This window comes from Rana temporaria, chromosome 9, assembly GCF_905171775.1.
Source record: "Rana temporaria chromosome 9, aRanTem1.1, whole genome shotgun sequence".
In the NCBI taxonomy this organism is placed as follows: domain Eukaryota; kingdom Metazoa; phylum Chordata; class Amphibia; order Anura; family Ranidae; genus Rana; species Rana temporaria.
Genome location: NC_053497.1, coordinates 95,485,985 through 95,509,724, shown reverse-complemented (window position 1 = coordinate 95,509,724; position 23,740 = coordinate 95,485,985). Strand labels below are relative to the sequence as shown.

Genomic DNA, 23,740 nt, shown 5'->3' with positions numbered 1-23,740 from the left:
GAGAGCCCATAATTAACTTTTAATCTGAACCCACATGCTCAAAATTTAAATTTGTCAGATGAACACAATTTAGTCATAAAAAGGTACAAGAGAGCCGTTTATGAGCAACGTCAGGTTTAAAAAAAAAAATATATGTCATTGCCCCCATGGTTATAATTTTTCAGGATGTTGCCATTCTACAAAAGTTTAAACATTGCATTCTCCAAGCGCCGTCTACAGCTGATTTTTCTTTTTAAAATTAACCATTTTAAAGAATTGTGATCTTTGTTCTAAGCAAAAATCGCAATTCTCATTTTTCCCAGAAACGTGCAGCTCTACTACTGCCCGGAAGCGTTGATATTCTGGACCAAGATTCATAATATACATCATAAAACCACAGGGATTATTATTCAACCAGGTACTGGTCTCGCTCTTGTGCATATTTTGGTAGCAGCGCACACAATTCTAGCCCGGAATTGGAAGAAAACCGGGAAGCTTTCAATTGGAGAATGGATATGTGAAATGAGCTAGATGCCTACTCTGGAGAGGACGATAGAATCAGACGCGGGCCTTAACCACTTAAGGACCGCCTGACGCCGATATACGTCGGCAGAATGGCACGGCTGGGCACAATCACTTAAGGGCACGTCCCCTTTTTATTGTCAGTTAAAGCGACGCAGTGCCGAATCGCAAAAAGGGACAAGGTCCTTTAGCTGCATAATGGTCCGGGTCTTAAGTGGTTAAAGAACAAACTTTAAGGACATGGCAGCAATGGGTAGAATTTAGAGCCTCTACGCCAATATCAACATGTATGTAGAGTTTCATGTCAGGGAACTCCCCCTTCCAGCAAGGTTAGAAGGAAGAAAAAAAAGAAATTAAACAGTTTGTAGCTCTGGGACACCACTGCCTACTCCTCAAGCATCTAGAATGCAAGATGCCCAAACCTCCACAGATATTTTCCCACTCTAGAAAATGTGGATGCACCTTCATAAAGAGCAATACCTGACTAAGGATTTAGAAGATGATTTGTCTATAGTTAAATTTTACTATAAATTGTTTGTTTAAATCCATAGTTTGTTCTCTGCTTTACGCATAGTTACTAGCAACACCAGCTCCTTTCTACTGGATTATGCATGCATTTCAATAGCACAAGTGTGAACAACAAAAACAAATACAAAAAAGTTGAAAGCGTTTAATGAAACTGGAACGCCAAGCAGGAAGAAGCCTGAAGATGTGGATGTATCTGAAAGGCAATAAGCGGCCTAGGCTGTTTGTGACAGGAAGTGCAGAGGATTCATTTTTTTGCATAATTATCTTGGTAAGTTCAGATTTTTCTGCCAACTTTTTTTCATACAAAATGTGCAAAGTTACACATTCTAGGGAAAAAAAAAAAGTATTACTTATAATCAGCAATTCCAAACAAGCGCAGCATCAATTGTAATTCTTGTGATATTCATGTGCCCCAACACAACACACCAGGTAAAAATGCAGCCTTTCAAAAGCCGAGTTCACCTGCGATAGAATTTGCTGCCACATTCATTTTTGAACGTTTCATTATTCTGACAATATGGAAACAGCCCTGACTGATTAAACTGTATTAAACTCTAAACTCTAAACATTTTTAGCCATTTTTCTTTTCAATATGTTTGAGTTTTGACAAAAGATAAATATGAAAAATTAAAGAAATACAATTACATAAACCGTAACTTGAAGGACATAAAAACATTTAATCAAATACATTTAAGACTAAAGATGAGTGGTATAAAAGAAAACCATAAAGCTCCCCATAATGAAGACATGTCGGTCCACCCATGATCATGGACCCCCCAAGGGTCCAATGGTAAAGAAGATCTGGTTAGACTTACAATTCAGACCTTGTGTGCCCATGAGGATACCACCTACACCACCCCTGTGGGACCAAACTGTGGACATGGCGAGACCCCCACTGTAACCCAGAGACGAGTGTTCCATCCACCCAAACCAACCAAGTCTGAAATCCTAGGGTCCACCAAGATCAGGGAGGGCTGACCAAGTATAATCAAAAAGATCCTGGTGAGCATACTGAACAAAACTTAATACAGATTGGCGATTATATATTTTGAATTCTGCAACTAGCCACATCACATTAATCATAGAAATACATAAGGGAAATAAAGGGGTATAATAAACACAGTAACGATGTCATTTTAATGGCATTTGTCCTACTCAGCCAGGAAAGGCCACATCTCGACCATGTATGCAAGTCACCCTCCAATTTCCGAAATATCCAAGGGTAGTTAACCGAGTATAAAGTGCCTATATTCTGTGGAAGTTTAATTCCCAAGAACGGAATAGAGTCAGAGGACCATGTAAAAGAGAAGTGTTGTTTTAATCGCTTCACTAAATCGGTGGGAACCAAACTGTTTAAAGGACAAATTTGGATATAACTGTTAGATTTTAGCCATTTTTCTTGAATCACACCACAGTTTACATGTATGGCTTCTGAAAAGCCAATAACAGAATATAAACAGAGCAATGGGAGCTATTCTTGTGGCCATTGGATGCAACTGTATGCAGTTTTAGGGTGGTTTGGAGTTAAAGTGTAACTGTACCTTTGTGGGGGGGGGGGGGGGGATAAAATATGATCCCATGAGCAATTGCTACACAAGTCATATTGTAATTGAATGACATTAAAAATGTAGTTTCCTTTTCAATCTGCAGTGTTGTAAGAATGTTGCCCAGAAATGTAATTTCCTGCTTGTGTGATTGGCTCACTGATTTACCCAGAAGTCCAGAAATCTGCACTATCATACAAATTAGATTTTGAGCATCCTCAAAATTTTCCTTTTTGGGGAGATACTCCCAAAAAGAAATTGCATCTAAGGCCGAGTTCACATTGGTACGACATGACGGTCATACTACTTTGGATCCGACTTTGCCCTGCGACTTGATGTCCGCCATGTGTCCGACTTCAATGAACAGGAATACGACTTAGATCTCCGACAATACCAGGCACTGTGTCCGGTATGAATCTCAAGGGGGAACACCACTGCATTTTTTTATTTTTAAACGGCATAGGTTCCTCCTCCAAGAGCATACCAGACTCTTCGGTCTGGTATGGATTTTAAAGGAACCCCCTTTTGAAAAAAAAAAAACACTGAGGGGTCCCCGCCAAAATCCATACCAGACCCTTATCTAAGCATGCAGCCCAGCAGGTCAGGAAAGGGGGTGGGGGGGAGCGAGTGCCCTGTGCTCCACCCCAAAGCACCTTGTCGAGGACAAGGGCCTCTTCCCAACAACCCTGGCCACTGGTTGTCGAGGTCTGCGAGCCCCCTTTATTAAGGGGGTCCCTGGCTCCCCACCCTATGTGAATGAGTATGGGGGTACATTGTACCCCTAGCCATTCACCTGGGGAAAAAAGTGGCAAAAATAAAACACACTACACAGGTTTTTAAAGTAATTAATTAGGCAGCTCCGGGGGTCTCTTCCGCCGCCTTCTCCCCTCTCTTCTTTGGTTCTCCTCCCACTGTTCGGTCATCTTCAGCCGGGTTCTTCCGCCCACTCTTTCCCGGTCTTCTTCCCTCTTCTCTCCTTCTGATGTGGACACAACGATCTCCCGCTGTAATGCCGTGTGTGCGGTGATAATGCCGTGTGCTCCCAGATTCCGATAAGCCCCCCGCCCGCAGACCCCGACAACCAACAGCCAGGGTTGGCGGGAAAAGGCCCTTGTCCTTATCAACGTGGGGGCAAGGTGCTTTGGGTTGGGAGGCGCAGGGCCCCCCTGCCCCAAAGCACTCACCCCCCAATGTTGAGGGCATGCGGTGTGGTACGGTTCGGGGGGGGGGGGGGCTTGCTCATCCCGATCCCCTTTCCTCACTGGCCAGGCTGCTCGGATAAGGGTCTGGTGTGGATTTTGGGGGGACCCCCTCAAATCCATACCAGACCGAAGGGCCTGGTATGCTCTTGGAGGGGAACATATGCAGTTTTTCTATATTTGCCGTGGAGCTCTCCCTCAAGATCATCAGAGCACAAGTCGCATGCCAAAGTCGGATCATGCAAGACGGCGATCCGACTTCAGTGATATTCAATGGGCTGAAGCCCAAAGTAGTGCATGCAGTGAGCATTTTTAAAGTTGGACCGACTTGTGTCGCACCAGTTAAGAAGATTATGATAACACTATTAAATAGGCATTAAAAAAACAGCCAGTTACATGATTGTCCATGTGTGCATCAAAATATAAAATATTGCCTCTGTATACCAAATCCCACCACCAACTCAAATGTAGACGATATAGCGAGAATAGCTTGGTAATGTAATGTAATAGACTATATCATAATTACTGTATTTATTGGCGTATAAAACTCACTTTTTCACCCTGTGAATCAGTTGCAAATAGTGTGTGCGTGTTATACGCCGATACTGCAATTTGGGCTGCCTCGGAGAGAACAGGGAAGAGGACGGGACAAGCGCCTTCAGATTACATACAGCGAGAATCTCCTGTTTACTCAGTGGCCTCGGTAATAGGAAGTCCCGTTTCCTGGGCAGGCATTAGACCAGCGTTCTGTCCATCATAGAAGCCGGCCCAGAAGGCGGGATTTTGAATTAAAGAGGCTGCCGAGTAAAAAGGAAATTCTCGCTGTACGTAATCTGAGGCACTCATCACGCCCCCCTCCCTGAGATGGGCATTGATCAGGCTGCATTCATGGCAATGGGAAGGCTACAGATTGGCATTGATGGGAAATTTTGAAGCTGCAAATGGGCATTGATGGGCACTGACCCGTTTCTTAACTTCAAAGTTTTTTATTGAAAAAAAATAAATCCTGAAATGTCCCTCTTAAAACGAAGGTGCGTGTTATATGCCGATAATAACGGTAACTTGGTTGAGCTTGGACTAATGCAGATATGTATATGCCATACCTGAGGAATCCCTGTGGAAGCTGGAAATCACTGTAGTAGTCTTTGCTACTACAGTAATCACCACCATCTTCCAAGTACCATGCTGAGGGGCTGCCCTGCTGCATAGTGAACACAAGTGGTCACTTGCTTGGCAAGTGCAACATGCAAGGTGCAATAGAATACACCTTAAACTTGTCCAATCACCTTTTATTAAAAGGTGAAAAATGTAAGGCATTCTGTGAATGGTGTCTGTGCAGGAACCAGATGACAGTAGCAATCAGTGTAGTAGACTACTACAGTCAGTCATTTCCATCTTGCATAGGGATCCCACAGGTTTGGCATAAGTATAATGGTTGAAAGTGGACCAATTAACTATGTTATTAAATCCATACGTGGAATTGAGCTTTAAGCAGATAAAGGTGTAAAGATGATAGGAAATCAGGAGGGGAAAGAATAACAGATAGGGCAACAATGAGAGAAATACTTGACATAAAGCTGGTCTTGTGTTACTGGTGTGTATATTACATCTCTACTAAGGTTCCAAAAATTGTACACAACACAAGACCAACTATTGGCCAAGTGAAAAGAACTGGACTCTGAAGTAATCCACAGAAAAAAAAATAATGACGTTTTGCATGGACTATCAAAGTAAAACCCCCCCAAAATGGTTATACAAAAAAAATAAATAAAAAAAACACAACAGGTATGCAAGCCCCCGACAACAGTTACTTTGTAAAGGTGAAAACAAAACAAAAAAGTGACAAAATGGGGCACCTGAGGAACCAATCTGATTTCACCAAGATTACCCCCATTTCAATTACTCTAAAATTACTACAACTGGCCACAAATGGCCCAATTCAAAGGGGGCTGGCTGGGGGAGGGGTCAGGGAAGTGTGAAGAAATATGCAGTCGATCATTATGTTTAGAAATTAAAGCGGTGGTTCACCCTGCTGAACAACATTTCAGCATACAATTCGGCATCGTAGCGCGAGCTACAGTATGCCGGTCTTACATTTTTTATCCCCGTATTCACTGTTTAATCGTACATAGACGATTCCGTCTGCCGCGGGGAATGGGCATTCCTAGCAAGAGGGAGGGTGATTGACGGCCGACTCTGGCACGTCACGCTCCCCGAAGACAGCCGGAGTAGGTCTCGGCTCTTCACGGCGCCTGCGCACAGGCTATGCGCAGGCGCCGTGAAGAGCCAAGCCTATTTCGGCTATTTCCGGAGAAGCGTGACGCGCCAGAGCCGGCCGTCAATCACTTTCCATCTGGATTGGAACGCCCATTCCCCGTGGGCAGTCGGAATCGTCTAGGTAGGATTAAACAGTGAGTACGGGGATAAAAAATGTAAGACCGGCATACTGTAGCTCGCGCTACGATGCCGAATTTTATGCTAGAATAAAAAAAAAATTTTTTTTTTTTTTTAATAGGGTGAACCCCCGCTTTAAGTATTTAAATGACAGATCAGACTAAAAGTTAGTATTCCGATCATGTACACAAGATGGTTAAAAACAAAATAGAGGTGAAGGTTTTTGATAAGCCACAGAAACCAATACATCTCCTTGCATTTGTCCACATATACGCCTCCACACAAGGTGAAAATGTGCAAACAAGGTCAACACATGACAGCTGCTGACATTCTGCTGATCACACAAAAATACAAGAGCAGATTGCATTAACCCTTGTTTGACAGAGGAAGAACAGAGTCAAAGCAGCCAAGCAACCGATTATTGTATTTCTTGGGTTGAAGCAACAGGCATCTTTAAAAACTGCACATAATGCAAACATGAAAGGAGTTGTAAAGGCAGAAGTTTTTTTTTTTTTTTTAACTTAAAGCCAAAAAAAATTAAAATAATTAAAAGTCAGCAGCTACAAATACTGCAGCTGCTGACTTTTAATATTAGGACACTTACCTGTCCATGGCATCTTCAGTAAGGGAATCAGGAAGTGAAGCCTTGTGGCTTTATATCCTGGTTCCCTACTGTGCATGCGCGAGTCGTGCTGTGTGTCCTCACTGGTCCCTGCTGTCTTCTGGGACCTGTGCGTCTCCCAAAAGACAGCGAGGAACAGAGGAGGGGCCGGAAATGGCGTAGATCACCATGGAATCTGCTGCGATCTATCGCTGCAAGTGGGAGCAAATACCTGTATTATATAGGTATATGCTCCCCCCTGAAAGGTGTCAAATGAGAACCGGAAGTTCCAATTTTGGACGGAATGCCGCTTAATGCATTCTATGCATTAAGATAAAAAAAAAATTGCATGTAGCAGCCTCCCCAGGTCCCCCTAATACTTACCTGAGCCCCTTCTCTATCCAGCAATGTCCACGATTCGACCAGAAAAGGTTAGAAACCGCCTGCAAAGTGCCGCTGCAGCGACGCTTTGCCGGCGCTGCCTATTTCATTGATGTCAACATGCTTCTACTGTCTGTTGGTCTGTACCACCTTCACCTTTTCAATAGAGACATTCACAGAGGTGCGTAAGCATGCACTGCATTCAGACCCCTAACACAGAATTCATAAATCTGTGTCTGTGGAATGTGTATACATGTACACAATAGGAAAAAAAAAACGAACAGGACAAATTTTTATACATTAGAAAAATGGATCTATTTACACAGGAACTCTTGCTCCTTGCTTAATGATCAGTAAAATTGTTGCGACTGTGTAACATTATAGGTTCTCTTTAACCACTTAAGGACCAGCCCATGTACATATACGTCCACAATATGGCACGTACAGGCACATGGGCGTATAGGTACGTCCTCCCCTATTAGCGGGTGGGGGGTCCGATCGGGACCCCCCCCGCTACATGCGGAGGTCGGGTCCGCTCGGGGAGCGATCCGGGACCACGGCGCGGCTATTTGTTTATAGCCGCTCCGTCGCGATCGCTCCCCGGAGCTGAAGAACGAGGAGAGCCGTGTGTAAACACGGCTTCCCCGTCCTTCACTATGGCGGCGCATCGATCGCGTCATTCCCTTTATAGGGAAGACACGATCGATGACGTCATTCCTACAGCCACACCCCCAAACAGTTGTAAACACATACTAGGTGCACCCTAACTCCTACAGCGCCACCTGTGGTTAACTCCCAAACTGCAACTGTCATTTTCACAATAAAGAATGCAATTTAAATGCATTTTTTGCTGTGAAAATGACAATGGTCCCAAAAATGTGTCAAAATTGTCCGAAGTGTCCGCCATAATGTCGCAGTCACGAAAAAAATTGCTGATCGCCGCCATTAGTAGTAAAAAAAAAATAAAAAATAAAAATGCAATAAAACTATCCCCTATTTTGTAAACACTATAAATTTTGCGCAAACCAATCGATAAACGCTTATTGCGATTTTTTTTACTAAAAATAGGTAGAAGAATACGTATCGGCCTAAACTGAGGAAAAAAAATGTTTTTATATATGTTTTTGGGGGATATTTATTACAGCAAAAAGTAAAAAATATTGCTTTTTTTTCAAAATTGTCGCTCTATTTTTGTTTATAGCGCAAAAACTAAAAACCGCAGATGTGATCAAATACCACCAAAAGAAAGCTCTATTTGTGGGAAAAAAAGGACGCCAATTTTGTTTGGGAGCCACGTCGCACGACCGCGCAATTGTCTGTTAAAGCGACGCAGTCCCGAACTGTAAAAACACCTTGGGTCTTTAGGCTGCATATTGGTCCGGGGCTTAAGTGGTTAAATACACGTTTAGCTGTTGCTTTGAATTCTGTTTCCAGACATGACAATTGCTTGTCGGATATCAGGATACAGGAAAATAGCTTGTAGTCAAAAAATACCCAAATTATAAAATCACCAAGCCAGTTTGATTCAGACAGAAATGCATACCTGACACAGCTGGCACATATCAATGAATGCATGGTCACCACTCTAATATAATCTATTTGAGCCTCTTTTTAGAATCCAATGTTGATGTTTAACATCTTAAAATGTATTCATATAGGGACTGTAAAACATGCTAATAATGAACAAAATGGAATGCCTAAATTATTCAACGATAAAAGCTACCATAGCAGCTTACTCATGTTCATCAACATGATGTTTTCACTGCCATCTTACAAAGTTACAAAATCACCACCTTGAGGTTACACACACTCTGGTAAAAACAACAGACTAAAGCCAGCCATAAATGTATTGCAGTTCAGCAAGGAACAGCTGAATTTCTATTCATCTATGGGCAGGATGATTGTACAGAAGTCCATCTCAGTCATTTTTTGTACAACCAGCCTGTTTTTTTTTTTCACCCAACCAGTGCAGCCAGCTATAACCGGCAACACTGATCATTGTATTTTCACAGCAGTGAACTCTCCCCACTGTCTGGATATGACAACTCCGAGGGAGGAATTCTCCCATCAACATTGAGTTTGTTAATGGGGGAATTAAATAATTTCTTTCATTCAACTCACTGGTTAAAACAAAAAAAGGGAGCATCATCTATGGTCTCTGCCTTAGTTTTGTAAATCAGGTTAACCACTTAACGCCCGCAGCACGCCTATTAACGTCCACAGAATGGCACGTACAGGCAGATGGGCGTATATATACGTCCCTGCCTTCTAGCGGGTCGGGGGTCCGATCGGGACACCCCCCCCGCTGCTCAGCTCGGGGAGCGATCCGGGACGACTGATCAGGCCAATAGAAGGAGCAGTGGCTCCGAGCGCGTAGCCCAATCAGCCTTTGTTCTCCCTGTTTGACCCTCCTCCCGGAAGTGTTCCTGGGAAGTAATCACATGACCTGTCACGTGACCTGTGAGGCTGGAACAGACTTCATCCTGAAGGCCACAGGATAGGCCTGAAGACTCCACACAATCTGCTTTCTTCACTTCTAAAGCAGCCCATGGATCCGGGACGAGGACTACAGGATGTTACAGATGAGCCTTCTTTCCTTACCTTCTTGTAAGTGTGTTTTTTACAATGTGTCATTAAAAGAACCTCTTTAATACTGCACTTAGGTGGCGCTTCCTTTCTCTACCCCCTTTTTTGTTTACCACAGAGTCAGCTCTCTGAGGACAGCAGCCGCCATTGAACAGCCACATCACCTGCATTTTTAATCATTGAACTGCCTGTAACTACTATTTCCAATGGACTAATCACCATACTCCTACCCATACATGTACTTTGTATCTGCGCTGACAGTTACCTCTCCTATAGTAAAATCACACAAGCAGGAAGTGAACAGAACAGAACAGAGAAGAAATAGAGCAACTTCTGAGCAAAAACAAACAATGAGGAAGTGAAAAGAGGAATGTCTGCAGGTAAAGGATGCTTATTATGAAAAAATAATGTTTTTCCTATACAACCCCCTTTAACTTGACAAAATATTATTGATAAATATTTAAAACGTATAAAAACTGACCTGATCGAATTAAACCAAAAAAGGTTTAGGGTTACATGGGATTAGGTGTATTACAGCACAGGTTTTTTTTCTTCTAGCTTAAACCAAACAAAAGAACACCAAATTAAACCTACATCCCAGGCAAAGCAGTTCTTTCAATTGATCCCACCGATGAGGTTTTCACCTTTTGCATGTAATAGCAGTGTTTTTCCAGTTTTATACATTTACCTGCTTATTAGTATTATACAGAGGATTTTTATTTCACCCATGTTATATCCCAGGTACAACAGTTCTTCTAGTATTCATATTTGATATTCCAAATGAAAATTTCAGTTGTCATCAGTGGTCTTGTTTTTACTGAAACATCTGATTATATGCTGGTTTTTGCCTATATTTTCACATTACTATTGAAATAATGTTAAACCATTAAATCATTATGAATTATTTGTTATCATCCTCACAATTTAATGTGATACTTCTATGCAAAACATTTTTTAATCTTGTTCATACTAATATGCTGGCTTTAGGGTCTATGAATAAATGGATACCAATTCATGAATGGGAATGGGGTAGAAGGGAGTGTTTGGCTTTTAAAGTGGTTGTAAACCCTGCTTTGTTATTTTTACCTACAGGTAAACCTATAATAAGGCTTGTCTGTAGGTAAAATAATTACCTCCTAAACATGCATCCTTTAGGAGATATTAACCCTTTATGCATGCGCTTTGACACTCGGGCATACCGTGCTGGACCTTCAAAGCTTCTTGCCAAAACTGAGGGCTCCCGTGACATCATTGCGGCTCCTGCCACTCACAGCATCAGAAACCGCGAACCCGGAAGAAAGGCCGGAGGAACAAAGCCCTCCCAGCGGTGACTGGGCCCTGCTGGGAGGGCTTTGTTCTGAAGTATGTCATAATGTGCTAGTATGCGATGTGGGGAGATCTGCATCAAAATTCGCATCAGTGTGAACCGAGCCTGAACAGTTTATTCTTATGCCATGGTTTCCCAAACAGAACGAGTTGGGTGAAATACTTATCCTGTTCAATTAGAGAGCTATCCAACTCAAAAAGAACCCTGGGGTCATTACCCCATGACTGCCATTACATTTTAAATTCAAACGGAAAGCTTGAATTAGAGTGAGGTTTGGAAAGTAAAGGCTAAAAGTAAAAAAAAGTCTGGGAACTTTCAGTATGGGCACTACGCTAAAGTTAGTGGGGAATGGGATTGTTATTTTGCTCCCATTCACAATTTGTTAAATTGCAGGGCTGCTGTCTTTTCGGAGCTGTCTTGTGGGTCAGTCTGCGTTTTAGAGGTGCGGTCCCGCCCCTGGGCGACAGTTGGCGCTAGAGAGGTTCTGGCGGAGCCACTTTTCTCCAGCAGCCAATTGGGGGAGTTTTTCCCTCACTGGGCATGCTGGGGAGGGGTGTATCCGAGGCGGGCGCCATTGATTCTGGTCGGTCTGTCTTCTTCTCTTCGCCGGGTCCGAGTTCCAGGGTGCGCGCATCCATGGAACCCGCCACCATGGCCTACCTGGCCGGAGTTGCGCACCATGCAGAGCTTCATCCTGATGATGAAAGGGGCCCCAGCGACTTGCTGGGTCCCAGCGTTTGCTAAGAGGATCCTAAGCTGAGAGCTGTGCGGTGGGGAATCGGCTCAGGGAGAACCCGGAGAGAGGTTATCCAGGAGACCTGAACGAACCATCGGGGATCTGGTCACCACGGTACTGACACGGTATATTGCAGCTGTCAACTGGTGGCTTCAACTAAATTTACTGGGAGGATTCGCTCAATCCAATTATTGTACCCTAAATCGCTAGGCCTGTGGCAGAGGACCAGAGTCAGGCCTGTGGCAGAGGTCTGTTCCTCCCAGCGATTTGCAAGTGACGCTTCAGCTGCCAGGCTTGTGATAGAAGTCTGTCCGGGGGCACTTTACCCACTCTGGCTAGAGTGGCGACGAACTGATCTCCTTATCACGGAGAGCAGGACTGCTCTTTTCCATATCCAAGGCCTGATACTAAAGTTATTCTCATGCTTCATCAACCTTTCCTGTCTTGTCTTATGTTGATGTTGGGCCTTGGAATAAAGCACTGAAGAAAATCCAATTGATGACTGGACCTTCGCTCATTGCCTCAACTCACTAGTATCACCCCTAGACACCCTGAACAGTAACTTAATACGCCGATCCCACAAACAACGGCTCCTGCGGGGGTAGCGCTTCAAAAAAAAAAAAAACACCCCACCATCCAAACACCTCTGAGAAATACGTAGACCTCAGATCAGACAAGTATGTGTAGCAGTTTCTAGCAGCTTGTTGCATGTATTTATATCAGCTTTCTGTGAGCCTCCTGCATCAGTGATGGTGAGCTGCAAAGACTTACATAGGGAAGCATTAGCCCTGAGCTGCTGAAGTCTATGCGGCTCACCAGTAATGGGATCCAACACGCAGAGTACTACTCAACACATCTAAGGTGTGCAAGCTTAGTAATTACAGTGGTCTCGGAAAGATGGGCTTTTAGATTAGGGTACCAGTTAACAGTAAATACTGTATTTTAGAATGTGCATTTGTTCAAATGTATTCAATACATTTAAATATATCATGTCAAGGTTTATCCCAAATAATAGACATCTATTACATTGATATATCTATATAAATATTAGACAGAAAATTACAATATGATATAAGTAGTTCAAACCTTTGCTGATGAGTCCTTAAATTCACTGAGGTTGTCCTGTAGAAAATGAATGGAGATGACACGTAAGCTGGCATAGTTGTCAGTAACCAGGGCCATGGTTGTGACCTTGACAATACAGCTACTCCTTTGAGAGGGGGAGGGAATAAATCTTTTGATGCTGTTAATACTGAACAAAAAAAAAATCAACATGGAAACAGCTATATACTATAATGAAACAAATTAAATATGCATTACACAGAAATAAAATTTGTGTCCCATTATATAGAAAAATAAATAAGTATAATGTAATAAAAGAAGTGTGTTTAATAATAATGAAAATAAATAAAAAATAAAAAAATAAAAAAGTTGAAAAAGCTGACCAAGGTTAAACTGCAGCTCTTTGGCACCCAATTGGGTAGCCAATGTTGAGGCTTTTAAAAGTTATTAAATGAAATTAAAATGTACAATGTGATAGCGTCTATAGAAGTCCAATGTGTAATCAAGTGTGTTCTGTCAAACCATATTACCTTACCAAAATAGCAAAAGAGAAAAATAAAAATGAAAAAAAAAAGTGCTGAATCCCATGACAGTTGCAAGGCACATCTTGGCAATCCATGTTCCTGGACTGAAGTGGGGCACTTACAGTTTTAGTGGCTCATCACAGAAGGTAAAAAACATAAAAATGGATCCTAATGACATCAAACAGTATAAGGAGCAAAGGGTGCATGGACTTGGCCACCCAGTCTTGAATGCAGCCTATGCACGACATAATGATGCTTGATGGCCAAGGGACTGCTCTTCAATGGATGAGAAGACGATTATACAGCTGCCAAATCTGCTTTATTCGGTAATGCAGGGATCAACGGGTAATGGGGATATTATACACTTTCCAGGATGCAACTAACAGAAGCTGCATGCTTTTTCGTATTACGCAGCTACGACAGGCACGTTGGTTGATCACCAGACTTTACTGTGGAACCATTCAGGATCCTATCCTCTAAGGCACGTTTCAGCAGATGAAGCTCTGAAGAATGCAGGAGACGCTCTTTATATTCCCACAGGATCCAATCACCATCTTCAGTGCTCTCTTCCATCGATTAAAAAAAACAAAAAAAAGACTTTGATCGAAAAAAATTATCTTGAAGGTTTGCTTGTAGCTTTTTCACTCACTTATAGAATTAAAAATACTGACTGCTTACAAATATTGAGGCACTTTGGAAAAGCTCTCTTGCAAATTTTCACTTTCACACTATGTACAAAAATATATTTGACTGCTAGGTCCTTGAAGATTGAGCTTTTTTTTTTTTTTTTTTGAAGGTTTTAGAAAAATACTTTGTAAAAAACTAGAGTCCATAAAAGGCAATTTCAAAAATACAAAATATTAACAAAAATAAAGGAAACAAAAAACCTCCAGCGATTTTCCAGCAGACTATTGGCACCCAACTTGAAGGAAGATGGACTCTTGTATTCCACACAGGTCAGCCTATTATGGATACAGCCTTCCTCATGCTATACTAACCTTTACTGCTGAGGAATGTGATGGAGAAGAATGCGTATCAATTTTGCGTCGTTTTTGTTCTGTTTAAAAAAAAAAAAAATGCGCAAGTGAACCAACGCAAATAAAACATGGCATTACAAAAACACAACACATATGTATTTAAAAACAAGTAAACCTTAAAAAAAAAAAAAAAAAAAAAAGGTAAAAATTAAATAAAATAATCACTTGCGGTTTATAGGGACTGAAATTCTGCCTATGGATCAGTGTGTCTGAAGATAATGTAAACCACAGCCCTCTAAAACCCAATTTCATTGGGTTACGAATACTAAGAAAGAAATGTGTGATATAAACTATAGAAGACCCTTGTGAAATCAAATGTGTTCAATTGCGAGTCCTTGTTGAGGTACAGGTTAAACCTTTATAGTTCAAGTGTCTGTGCAACCAAGCAAGCTCATGTTTTAAATCCCAGACAGGAAGGTTGTGAAAAAACTCAACATAAACCTGTCAGAAGTTTTAACAATACTCCCGGTCCGATATCAAAAGATTTTTTTTTAACTGGGACAAAACAGAAATCCTTTAAGTTCTTTACCAAAAAGTCTACAAAATGGTTTCTCCATGTTAAAACAGTTACTTGTTAAATAAATAAAAAATTAGATACATGATTTTCTTGCGTTTTTACTGACTGGAGGAGAGGAAGAGGGTTGGAGAGTTTGGAAAGATGAGCCAAGCAGATTTTTCTTAAATATCCATATAGTATTTGGATGATATTTTATTTACTGTACCTTACAGGCAGTTGAATCAAACAGCCCTCATGCGCATAAGTCAGCCCTCATGCGGTCTCGCCTCAACCCAGAATGCCTCGGTTTTATGCAGCTGAGGGCCATGAAACAACACAGAGGGGCAAGACCTGTGTCCCTCAATAGACTTCAAGAAAAATATTTTGTGCCAAGTATAAAAATCTTAAAAAAGAGAAGTACAGCCAAAGCTCGTTTGGCTTTACTTCTCCTGTGGATTACAGGAGTGCAGTTCATTCTGTACTCCTGTGACTCATTTTCAGCAGACAGCTGGCAGACGACCGCTGTCTGCTGATGTCACAATGCCAGTCCAGTCGTTGGGATCCACCCACATGCCTGGGGGGGGGGGGGGGTTGAGGACTTTCCCTGTACCAAAGGAACAAGGAGTCAAAACTAGCGGTGACAGGTGGAAACATAACTACAGGCTAAGGAATAAAATAGATCAATAAGGTTATGTGGTCAACAGAAAAAAAAAAAAAATACACTGGAAAAAGTCCCCATAGAAACACAGGAGAGGGAACCCTGAACAAAAAAACAAGCCCAAAGGGAAATACAAGCCAGTCAACAAATAAAGGCTCAAACTTTATGCAATTCCTGCTGGTATACGAAATTTGAACTGAGGGTGGCCCTGTTGGTCCCACCCAGCTTGACAAAAGTGGACTGAAAAATCAAGGGAGCCTGGTAAAACAAAATTGTTGGTTAAACAGTGAATGCACATTATCTGATGCAGTCACTGATCTGATATTTTCTGGTAATCAAGCAGGTGCAAATTCCCTGAGCATATACCTTGCGCTCTGGTTTCTGAATACTACAATCAGTTGACACCTGGTTACATTTCACAAGTGTAACACACGACCATTTTTAATGGTCTAGAAAAAAGCAATGTTTTTTTCAACCCGATTCTTGTTAAGCCTGCCTTGCCTAAACACGATCGTGAAAAAAAAAAAATGCTCTAGCAAAGCGTGCGACGTACAACACGTACGACGGCACTATAAAGGGGTAACTACTATTCGGATGGTGCCACCCTTGGGGCTGCTTTTGCTGATTTCGTGTTAGAAAAAGTTTGGTGAGAGAAGATTTGCGCTTTTCAGTCTTTGCGCTTTTCAGTCTGTTACACCTTGACGAATGCGCTCCAGTCTCATAACTTGCTTCTGAGCATGCACGTTTTTTTCACGTCGTTAAAGCCTACACACGACCATTTTTTTCTAAATTTTGAATGCCCATTTTTCACGTCATGAAAAATGCTCTGGAGCCCACACACAAATCGTTTTTAATGACATAAAAAAAAGTAGTAATTTTTCACATCATGAAAAACAGTCGTGTGTACGCGGCATTAGGAACTTCAAAAGGGTTCTAACCGCAAGCTTCCAAAAACTGGCTATTTTCAAAACCATGGTCATCTGAGCGAGTCACAATTGGCAGGTGTCAGGAAAATAAACTAGTACTACGCTCCAAGAAATAGCAGAAGCCTATAAAGAACCCCATGGGGCCAGGTTCTTGTTTGGGTAGGGAACAGAAAAAAATTGATCCAGGTTGTTCTTGTAGGTCAGGGAGCAGATGTGTGTACCAAGTAACACGAGGTCTTACACAGCACCCATGGGTAAAGGATTCCTCTGGATAGGGAAGCAGTGAAGGCATCTCTGTTGAGGAAATCTAACCTGACACAATTTTACTAAATAAAGTTATCACCAGCATATGAAAAAGGGCAGGACCTGTTAACCCAAACTTGGATTTCATAAGGGACCAACTGCCTGTTCCGGAGTACCAAAGGGTGAGCTCACCCTCAACCAGTTTAACAGGATTTTATTTTAATGTGGATCACAGGTGAATCTACAGTGGAGACAGACTGCCAATTATCAAAAACTCTGAAAAGGGAGGGGGGGGGGGGATTCTGACCTACTCTAAGGTGAGGCCCATACTCTTCAGAGTGGTTTCAGTCCACAGAAGTAATGACCCACATAGTGGTTGTACTGGAAATTTTGTAGCTGATCTTCCAGATGTGGGTTAATACTCACTGCATGGTAAAGTTTGAACAACCCTCTAAAAATCAGTCAATGGCAGAAGACTGTAGAGCCTCAAAACGCAGAGATTGACTGCTGTGACTCTGAATTGGAGAGGTTATCAGGAGCCACAACCCGGTTAGATGCAAGGACTCAGGAGGGTCAGAGACACTCTGAAAGGAATGATGCTAGATTTCAATTTGATTCCCCAGCAGCTGAGCACAAGCAGCCAATCAGCCCCGAGAGGACATGGAGATTCTCATGAACACAAGGGAGGCATCGCCTGACGGTGCTGAGGAAGATTCAGATGATAATGACCCTATAATAGGGGCCCAAGAATCCAGATCACAGACATCAATTCCTTCTGGGGATATCAGGTAAACACTTCAAGAATCCCTAGGGATGTATGGACAGAGTTAATTGGTAGCAATGGGACCGATGTCTGTGTGTCTTAGCAAAGATGTGTTGCATCTGTGCAGCGGTATTGCAACCAAGCCCAATGTGGGCTAAGGCCTCAGATAGTCAAACACAGGCAGCTGCTGCCGATTAGGAGATGCAACAGATGACCAAGTCACTGTAGGGGATCAGTGGAGACAGACTGGAAACCAAACATCCATGAGGAGCTCGGATTAAAATATACTTATTAGCAGAATTAACAGCCCTAAAAGAGGATCTCGATCATCGTTGCAGCGATGACCGAGATATCACCATTCTCGACCGAGGACGTTTATAAATGTACCCTGGACGGGAAGTGGTCAACAACGACAGTGCTACACAAAAAGCAGTATTAACTTTCATTAGTAGTAACAATACAACACTGAAGCTTTTTAGATAATCTTAAACATTAAAAAAAAAACAAAAAAAAAAACATACCCCTCTCAGACTCCGATATGTCAGATCTGGGAACAGGCGACTTCAAGGACCCAGCAACGGTTGTCTTGTCTCCACCTTTAGAGCTTTCCTTTGTTTTTGACTCCTTCAATAAATCTCGCTCTCTAGAAGGCTCCTTCTCCTTTTCCTTATCTGCAGCCAGTTTTGCCTCAGTAACAGTGGTAGTAGCTTTAGATTTGTCTTCCTTCTGGGTTTTTTCTTCTTTCTTGAGTTTCTCTTTTTCTTTGTCGGATTTGGGGGTCTTTTCTTTGACATCTCTCGGCTTCTCATCTTTATTTGCCCGATCTTCCTTTACTTTATCTTTGCCATCCTTTCCTGGTGCCTTGATCTCTTGTGGGGCAGCTGGAGTCTTCTCCTTCTTGTCTTTCTCTTTTTCTTTACCAATTTTATCTTTGTCTTCTTTTTCTTTAGTAACTTTGCTAAAAAAGGAAATACAATTATACAATTAACCAAACAGATCAAGGTACACAGATAGTTAAAAAACATTCTAACACAACGATTTATTGACGAGTTTCTAGAGAACTATCAGTGTCCATATTACAAAAACTCTTTATATTTGGGCAATTGCAATTATTTAGTGTCACAGAATAATTGTGCTGCCATTTATAAAATCTATATTTTCAACACAAAATACACACAAAATGTTGAGGCTTAACATATTTGCTATTTGTGAACTTCCGCTCTGCTTGCCTAGGCAAAAAGTGGGAGTTGGGTACCTGTCATAAATGGGTACCTGCTCCCAGAAAGAAACCAAAAAAAGTTCAGGAGAGGGGTTTGGTTGGAGGAGGATGTGCAAATTCCAAAATCTTCAGGCTTAAAAAAAAAGGGGGGGGGGGGGATTTTAGCGTGTGCAAAAATTGAGGAAAAAAGTCTCAGAAAAAAAAAAATGCTAAAAACTGATACGAACTGGCACAGCGGCTATCTATGTGATGTAAAGACCAATAACCTTTTATGACTTTTTGGCCAACCAGTGATATCACCACTATGTTTACGGTGTAACAAATTATGCAACCATGCTTATATATTCATAATAGATTTTTAAAACAGAAAATAGTATTCTGTGATTTACAAAGCATAAATATACAAAAAAACATATAATATCTTTGGCTAAATATCACGCACATGTACCACGCACAAAAACTCTTCAAAAAATCAAAATCCGAAGTGAAAGAAAAAGCCTGAAAATCCAGTCCTCATTTAAAACAAATAACAATACTCCATCTTAGGTGTTGAAACCACAAATCTGCTAAATCACTCACCAGAACTAAATAATCATTAAACAAGAAAATGCACATTTATATATATATATGCAGTTCTTATGGGCACCAGGGATCTTTCCACCAAAAACATCCCACGGTCATCCAACAACAATGAAACTCCATGCTCCAAAAAGTTGGTATTATAAAGGAAAGAGGGAGCTCATAGCATAAAATCATAAAAAAAATATTTTATTTAATAAAACAAATCAATCCACTTACACAAAATAAACTGGCTGTATTGCAATATATTTAACCAGCCCTTGTCCGGCCGCTTCCTCAAACCATGAGTCTGAACTTAGCAAGCATATGGAAGTCACATCAAAGGCACTGCCCCACTCGTTTCATCGACTGACGTGGTCCAGGGGTGAAATCACAGGGTGCGGCCTTTGGTGCGATGTCCCAACACAAGCCAATTCCATACTCACGGTCAGAGGATGTGGCCGGAGAATGGCTAATAAAATATATTGCAATACAGCCAGTTTATATTGTGTAAGTGGATTGAGTTGTTTTACTAAATAAAAATCGTTTTTATGGTTTTAGGGCATGAGCTCCCTCTTTCCTTTATAATGCCCCTTTTTTGGAGCATGGAGTTTTTGTTGTTGGATGACTATGTGGGACATTTTTGGTGGAAAGATCCCCGGTGCCCATGAGAGCGGCAAATATATATAAAAGCGCATTTGCTGGTTTTATTATCAGCTATTAGTTCTGGTGAGTGATTTAGCAGATTTTGGTGGTGGTTTCAACACTAAAGGTGAAGTAGGTTATCTGTCTGAGTGGAGTTGGGATTTTCCACTTTTTCTTTCACTTTGGATGTGGACTTTTTGAAGTTTTTTTTTTTTATACACAAGACAATTTACTTAGTTGAAGATAAATTAAAAATGTTTGTTTTTTTATTATATTTATGATATTTAAAAAAAAAAAAAAACACGAGATATTAATTTTTTTTGAAGATAATCTGAATTGCTGTTTTGAAGTTTAGTATATTCATGATGTGTAAATACAGATTATTATTTTCTGGTGTCTTAATGCTTTCTTATTATGAATATATAAGCGCGTATGGTTTAATGTTACATAGTGGAGATAGCGCTTTGTATACTTACAGAACAGACCACCGAACAGCGAACAGAATGCATACCTGTTTGAAGAGCTGTTTCCATTGTTTGCAGCAACTTTTGGTGTTGCACTAGCAGCCTTCGTAATAACTTTAGCAGCACTCTGAGATTTTTCCTTTAATTTTTCTAGGATTCGGGAAAAAAAATAAAAAAACATGCACATTAAAACACTAAACATCTTAGGAAACGGACATGAACACAAAAACGATTTAGGAAACTGGATATAGGGGGAAGCCAATTAAGTATTTGTGGATTAATGCACATCTTGCACTGTAATAAGGTTATTAGTACCTGGCCTAATGTTTATTAAATAATGTTCTCTTTCATAATTTACTCAGTTTGGTTTGCACAAGTTTATGACAGTTTTAGCTTAATTACTTTGATCAAAATGGTAAAAATGACATTAAAGCATCTGAATACCATTACTCACCAGCATCATCAGCAGAGCTTTCTTCAGGCTTAACTGCGTTTACCATGAGTGACACAGATTGGCTGACAGTACCCGGACCATTCTGTACTTGAGCTGGAATGACACTCCTGGCAGGAGGATCTTTGTGGTGAAATTCATTTTCAGGTACCATGAAAGGTTTCCTGCTTTTCAACTGTCCAGAGTAGCTGCAATTCGCACAAAGTGTTAAATACAGCAAGACATCAATGCACCAAATATAATTCCTGTGAGGCTGTGTGTTAAATTGTTACCTCTATTTTAAAAATCATGTTTTAATGTTAAAGTGAAGAGAACCCAAAAAGTACAAATATTCTGAATCACTGTATACAGCAATTATGGCAATCCATCTTAAGAATTCGGTTTACATTTTTGAAGTAAACTTTGTAAAACAAAAGTTAATCTTTTCAGGATAGAAACGTATTTAGCCAAGTATTTCAGTAGCAAAGGGCATACTGCTCTCTAAAATTTATCATGGGACTGAAAGAGATTTTTAAGAACTCTTGGAGCAAAGAACTCAAAAACACCCAATTCCGTTGCCTACTGCTGTTGAGTATTGAGTAGGGATGAGCTCCGGCGTGTTCACACCGTCCACGTGCAGAGCCCGCCAGGAAGTCTGCATGGCGCTGCGCTAACCACAGGCAGTGAGACATTTCCTGATGCTGGGCTGCAGAGATCGGGATCGAGGACTATAAGCTCACCAGAAATCAAAGGTGGGTGCTTTCCTACATATACCAGATACTGCAAAATTTCAGGAATTGTGTCTCAATGTCATGAAGGTACCTGCTCACCGCTAATATGTAAGGGTTACAATCTCTACATGGATGTTGCCTGCTCAGATTGGTTTCTAGAAAACAAAGCCTGACAAATTCTAAACATAAACAGAATAAATGAATAAAAAAGAATTTTCTCAATTAAAGAGATTCCTTTTCTCAAAGATTTTACCCCATGGCCAATGCATATAGATCAGGTCGTTTCTCCTTCTCCTCTTGACAGATTTTGTGCACTCTTCGCTCCAGAGCTTGTCCCAGATTAAGGACTTTGGGATACCATGGTAAAATTTTTGTGAGTACAATAAGAATATTCCTGATGTGAGTAAATTCGCCTGTTTCAAGACAATGAACTGAAGCCTGCAAAAAAGATACAGGCAAAACAGGTTGTAGCTGTTTAAAATAAGAAATTGACATGGACAACATGGAAAACTGCAGCCTGTGCTCCAACAATTCAAAATCAGCTGTGTACCAGTATATTCTTATTTTTATTTTTTATTATGGGATAGAGAATCTCACTTTTGCTTATTGGAAACATAATATACAGCAATAAGTTCACTATCCAGCAAAGCCTGCTGCAGGCAAACTTGAGAGGGTTCACTCAATTTACCCAACTACCCGAGAATTTCTTGAATTCTACTTGCCAATTTCCCCTCTCTGCTTCTTTTAGCACCAATTATACATTTAAACATCCAAGTTATGATTCAATCAGATTCATTTCCGAGAGAACCCTCTACATCAGGATTGCCCAACCACATGTGGCCCACAGAGATCTCACAGGTGGCCCGCAAGCTCATGCTTTTGGGTGGTGGGTCAGCATGCCCATATTGCAATCAACGGGTTGTTGACCAGCCATCCCAGAGCATTTGAGTGCATAGAGCCGGTGCTGGTAGCGGAGCACGCATGCAGCCACGGAGGGAGCAGGAGCTGCATAAGCCAACGCTTCCTCCTCAAAAAAAAAAAAAAGAAAAAGAAGAAGGTTATTAGGCTGCTTCACACTGATCCACAGGTGCAGCACAGAGCACCTGTGGCTTTCCTGCAGTCTAGCTGCACTGAACCATAGTCTATTATATACTACGAAAGTGATGTGCTTCTGAAATCGCACCAAAACTCCCGAATGCAGGCATTGTGGTGCGCCTTCAAAAAGTGCACCACATCCACAAGACATAATAGAAGTCTATGGCAAAGCGCAGTGAACGCGCAGGAAAGCTGCAGGTGCAATGCACCTGTCCTGTGAGTAAACCACAGTGGACTAATGCGACATCAGCCTTACAGGGGGCTCAGACAGTAAGTGCAGGCTTACATTTGTGGTTCATTGTGGCCCGTGACTAGTTACCAAATCACTTAGGTGGCCCTCACTCTTCAGAAGGTTGAGCACCCATGTTCCAAGTACAGAGGCTTTCTGTATGTAAAAGACATGCAATGGCCCTCCTCTCCAGATTAAGAGATTACAGACAGGGATTAACTGTTTGCATCTTAAAAATGAACTTTTATTTCTGTCTGGAAAGCACCTCAACATTACTAATATATAAAGCTATAGTTACACAAGTGTATTTTTACTAATCTATAATAAAGGAACATGCGCTGATCAGCCATGAACATTATGATCGCACACCTTATATTTGACTGGGTCCCCATTTTGCTGCCAAAACAGCCATGACCTGTCAAGGCATGGAAGCCACTGGACCTCTAGCAAATCTTTTGAGTACTGTAAGTTGCAAGGTGGGGCCTCCATGGATTGGATTTATTTTTCCAGGATAATCCACAGACTCGACTATGCAAACGCTCCTTTACCTCGGACTACCAAAGTACCAAATTGCTCATTTACAAGTCGTCCAGAATACGGCGGCACGACTTGTAACAGGTAAAAAACCCTGGGAATCAATTTCCCCCTCCCTTAGATCCCTTCATTGGTTGCCCGTAAAAGACAGAATTACATTTAAGGCACTCTGCCTGACACACAAATGTGTACAAGGAAGTGCGCCCCAATATCTATGCAATCAATTTAAATGTCACAACCCCAATCGCCTTCTCCGTTCTACCAACCAAAATCTACTCCAGATACCCAAGGCCAGATACAAGTCCAAAGGAGAACAAAAATTTGCAGTC

The 23,740-nt window shown here is 41.5% G+C and overlaps 1 protein-coding gene across 1 annotated transcript in view; it reads right to left on the bottom strand.

Annotated features, from left to right (window-relative positions):
* The window catches only part of THOC2 (THO complex 2), a 152,776-nt gene that overhangs the window by 33,592 nt on the left and 95,444 nt on the right, over nucleotides 1–23,740 (bottom strand). The window contains exons 28-33 of the mRNA XM_040323934.1: nucleotides 21,807–21,991; nucleotides 20,847–21,031; nucleotides 20,440–20,542; nucleotides 18,028–18,464; nucleotides 14,382–14,440; nucleotides 12,884–12,919 (exon numbers count right to left, since the gene is read on the bottom strand). Of these exons, the coding sequence (XP_040179868.1) occupies nucleotides 12,884–12,919; nucleotides 14,382–14,440; nucleotides 18,028–18,464; nucleotides 20,440–20,542; nucleotides 20,847–21,031; nucleotides 21,807–21,991 (1,005 nt within the window). The remainder of the gene's footprint in view (nucleotides 1–12,883; nucleotides 12,920–14,381; nucleotides 14,441–18,027; nucleotides 18,465–20,439; nucleotides 20,543–20,846; nucleotides 21,032–21,806; nucleotides 21,992–23,740) is intronic.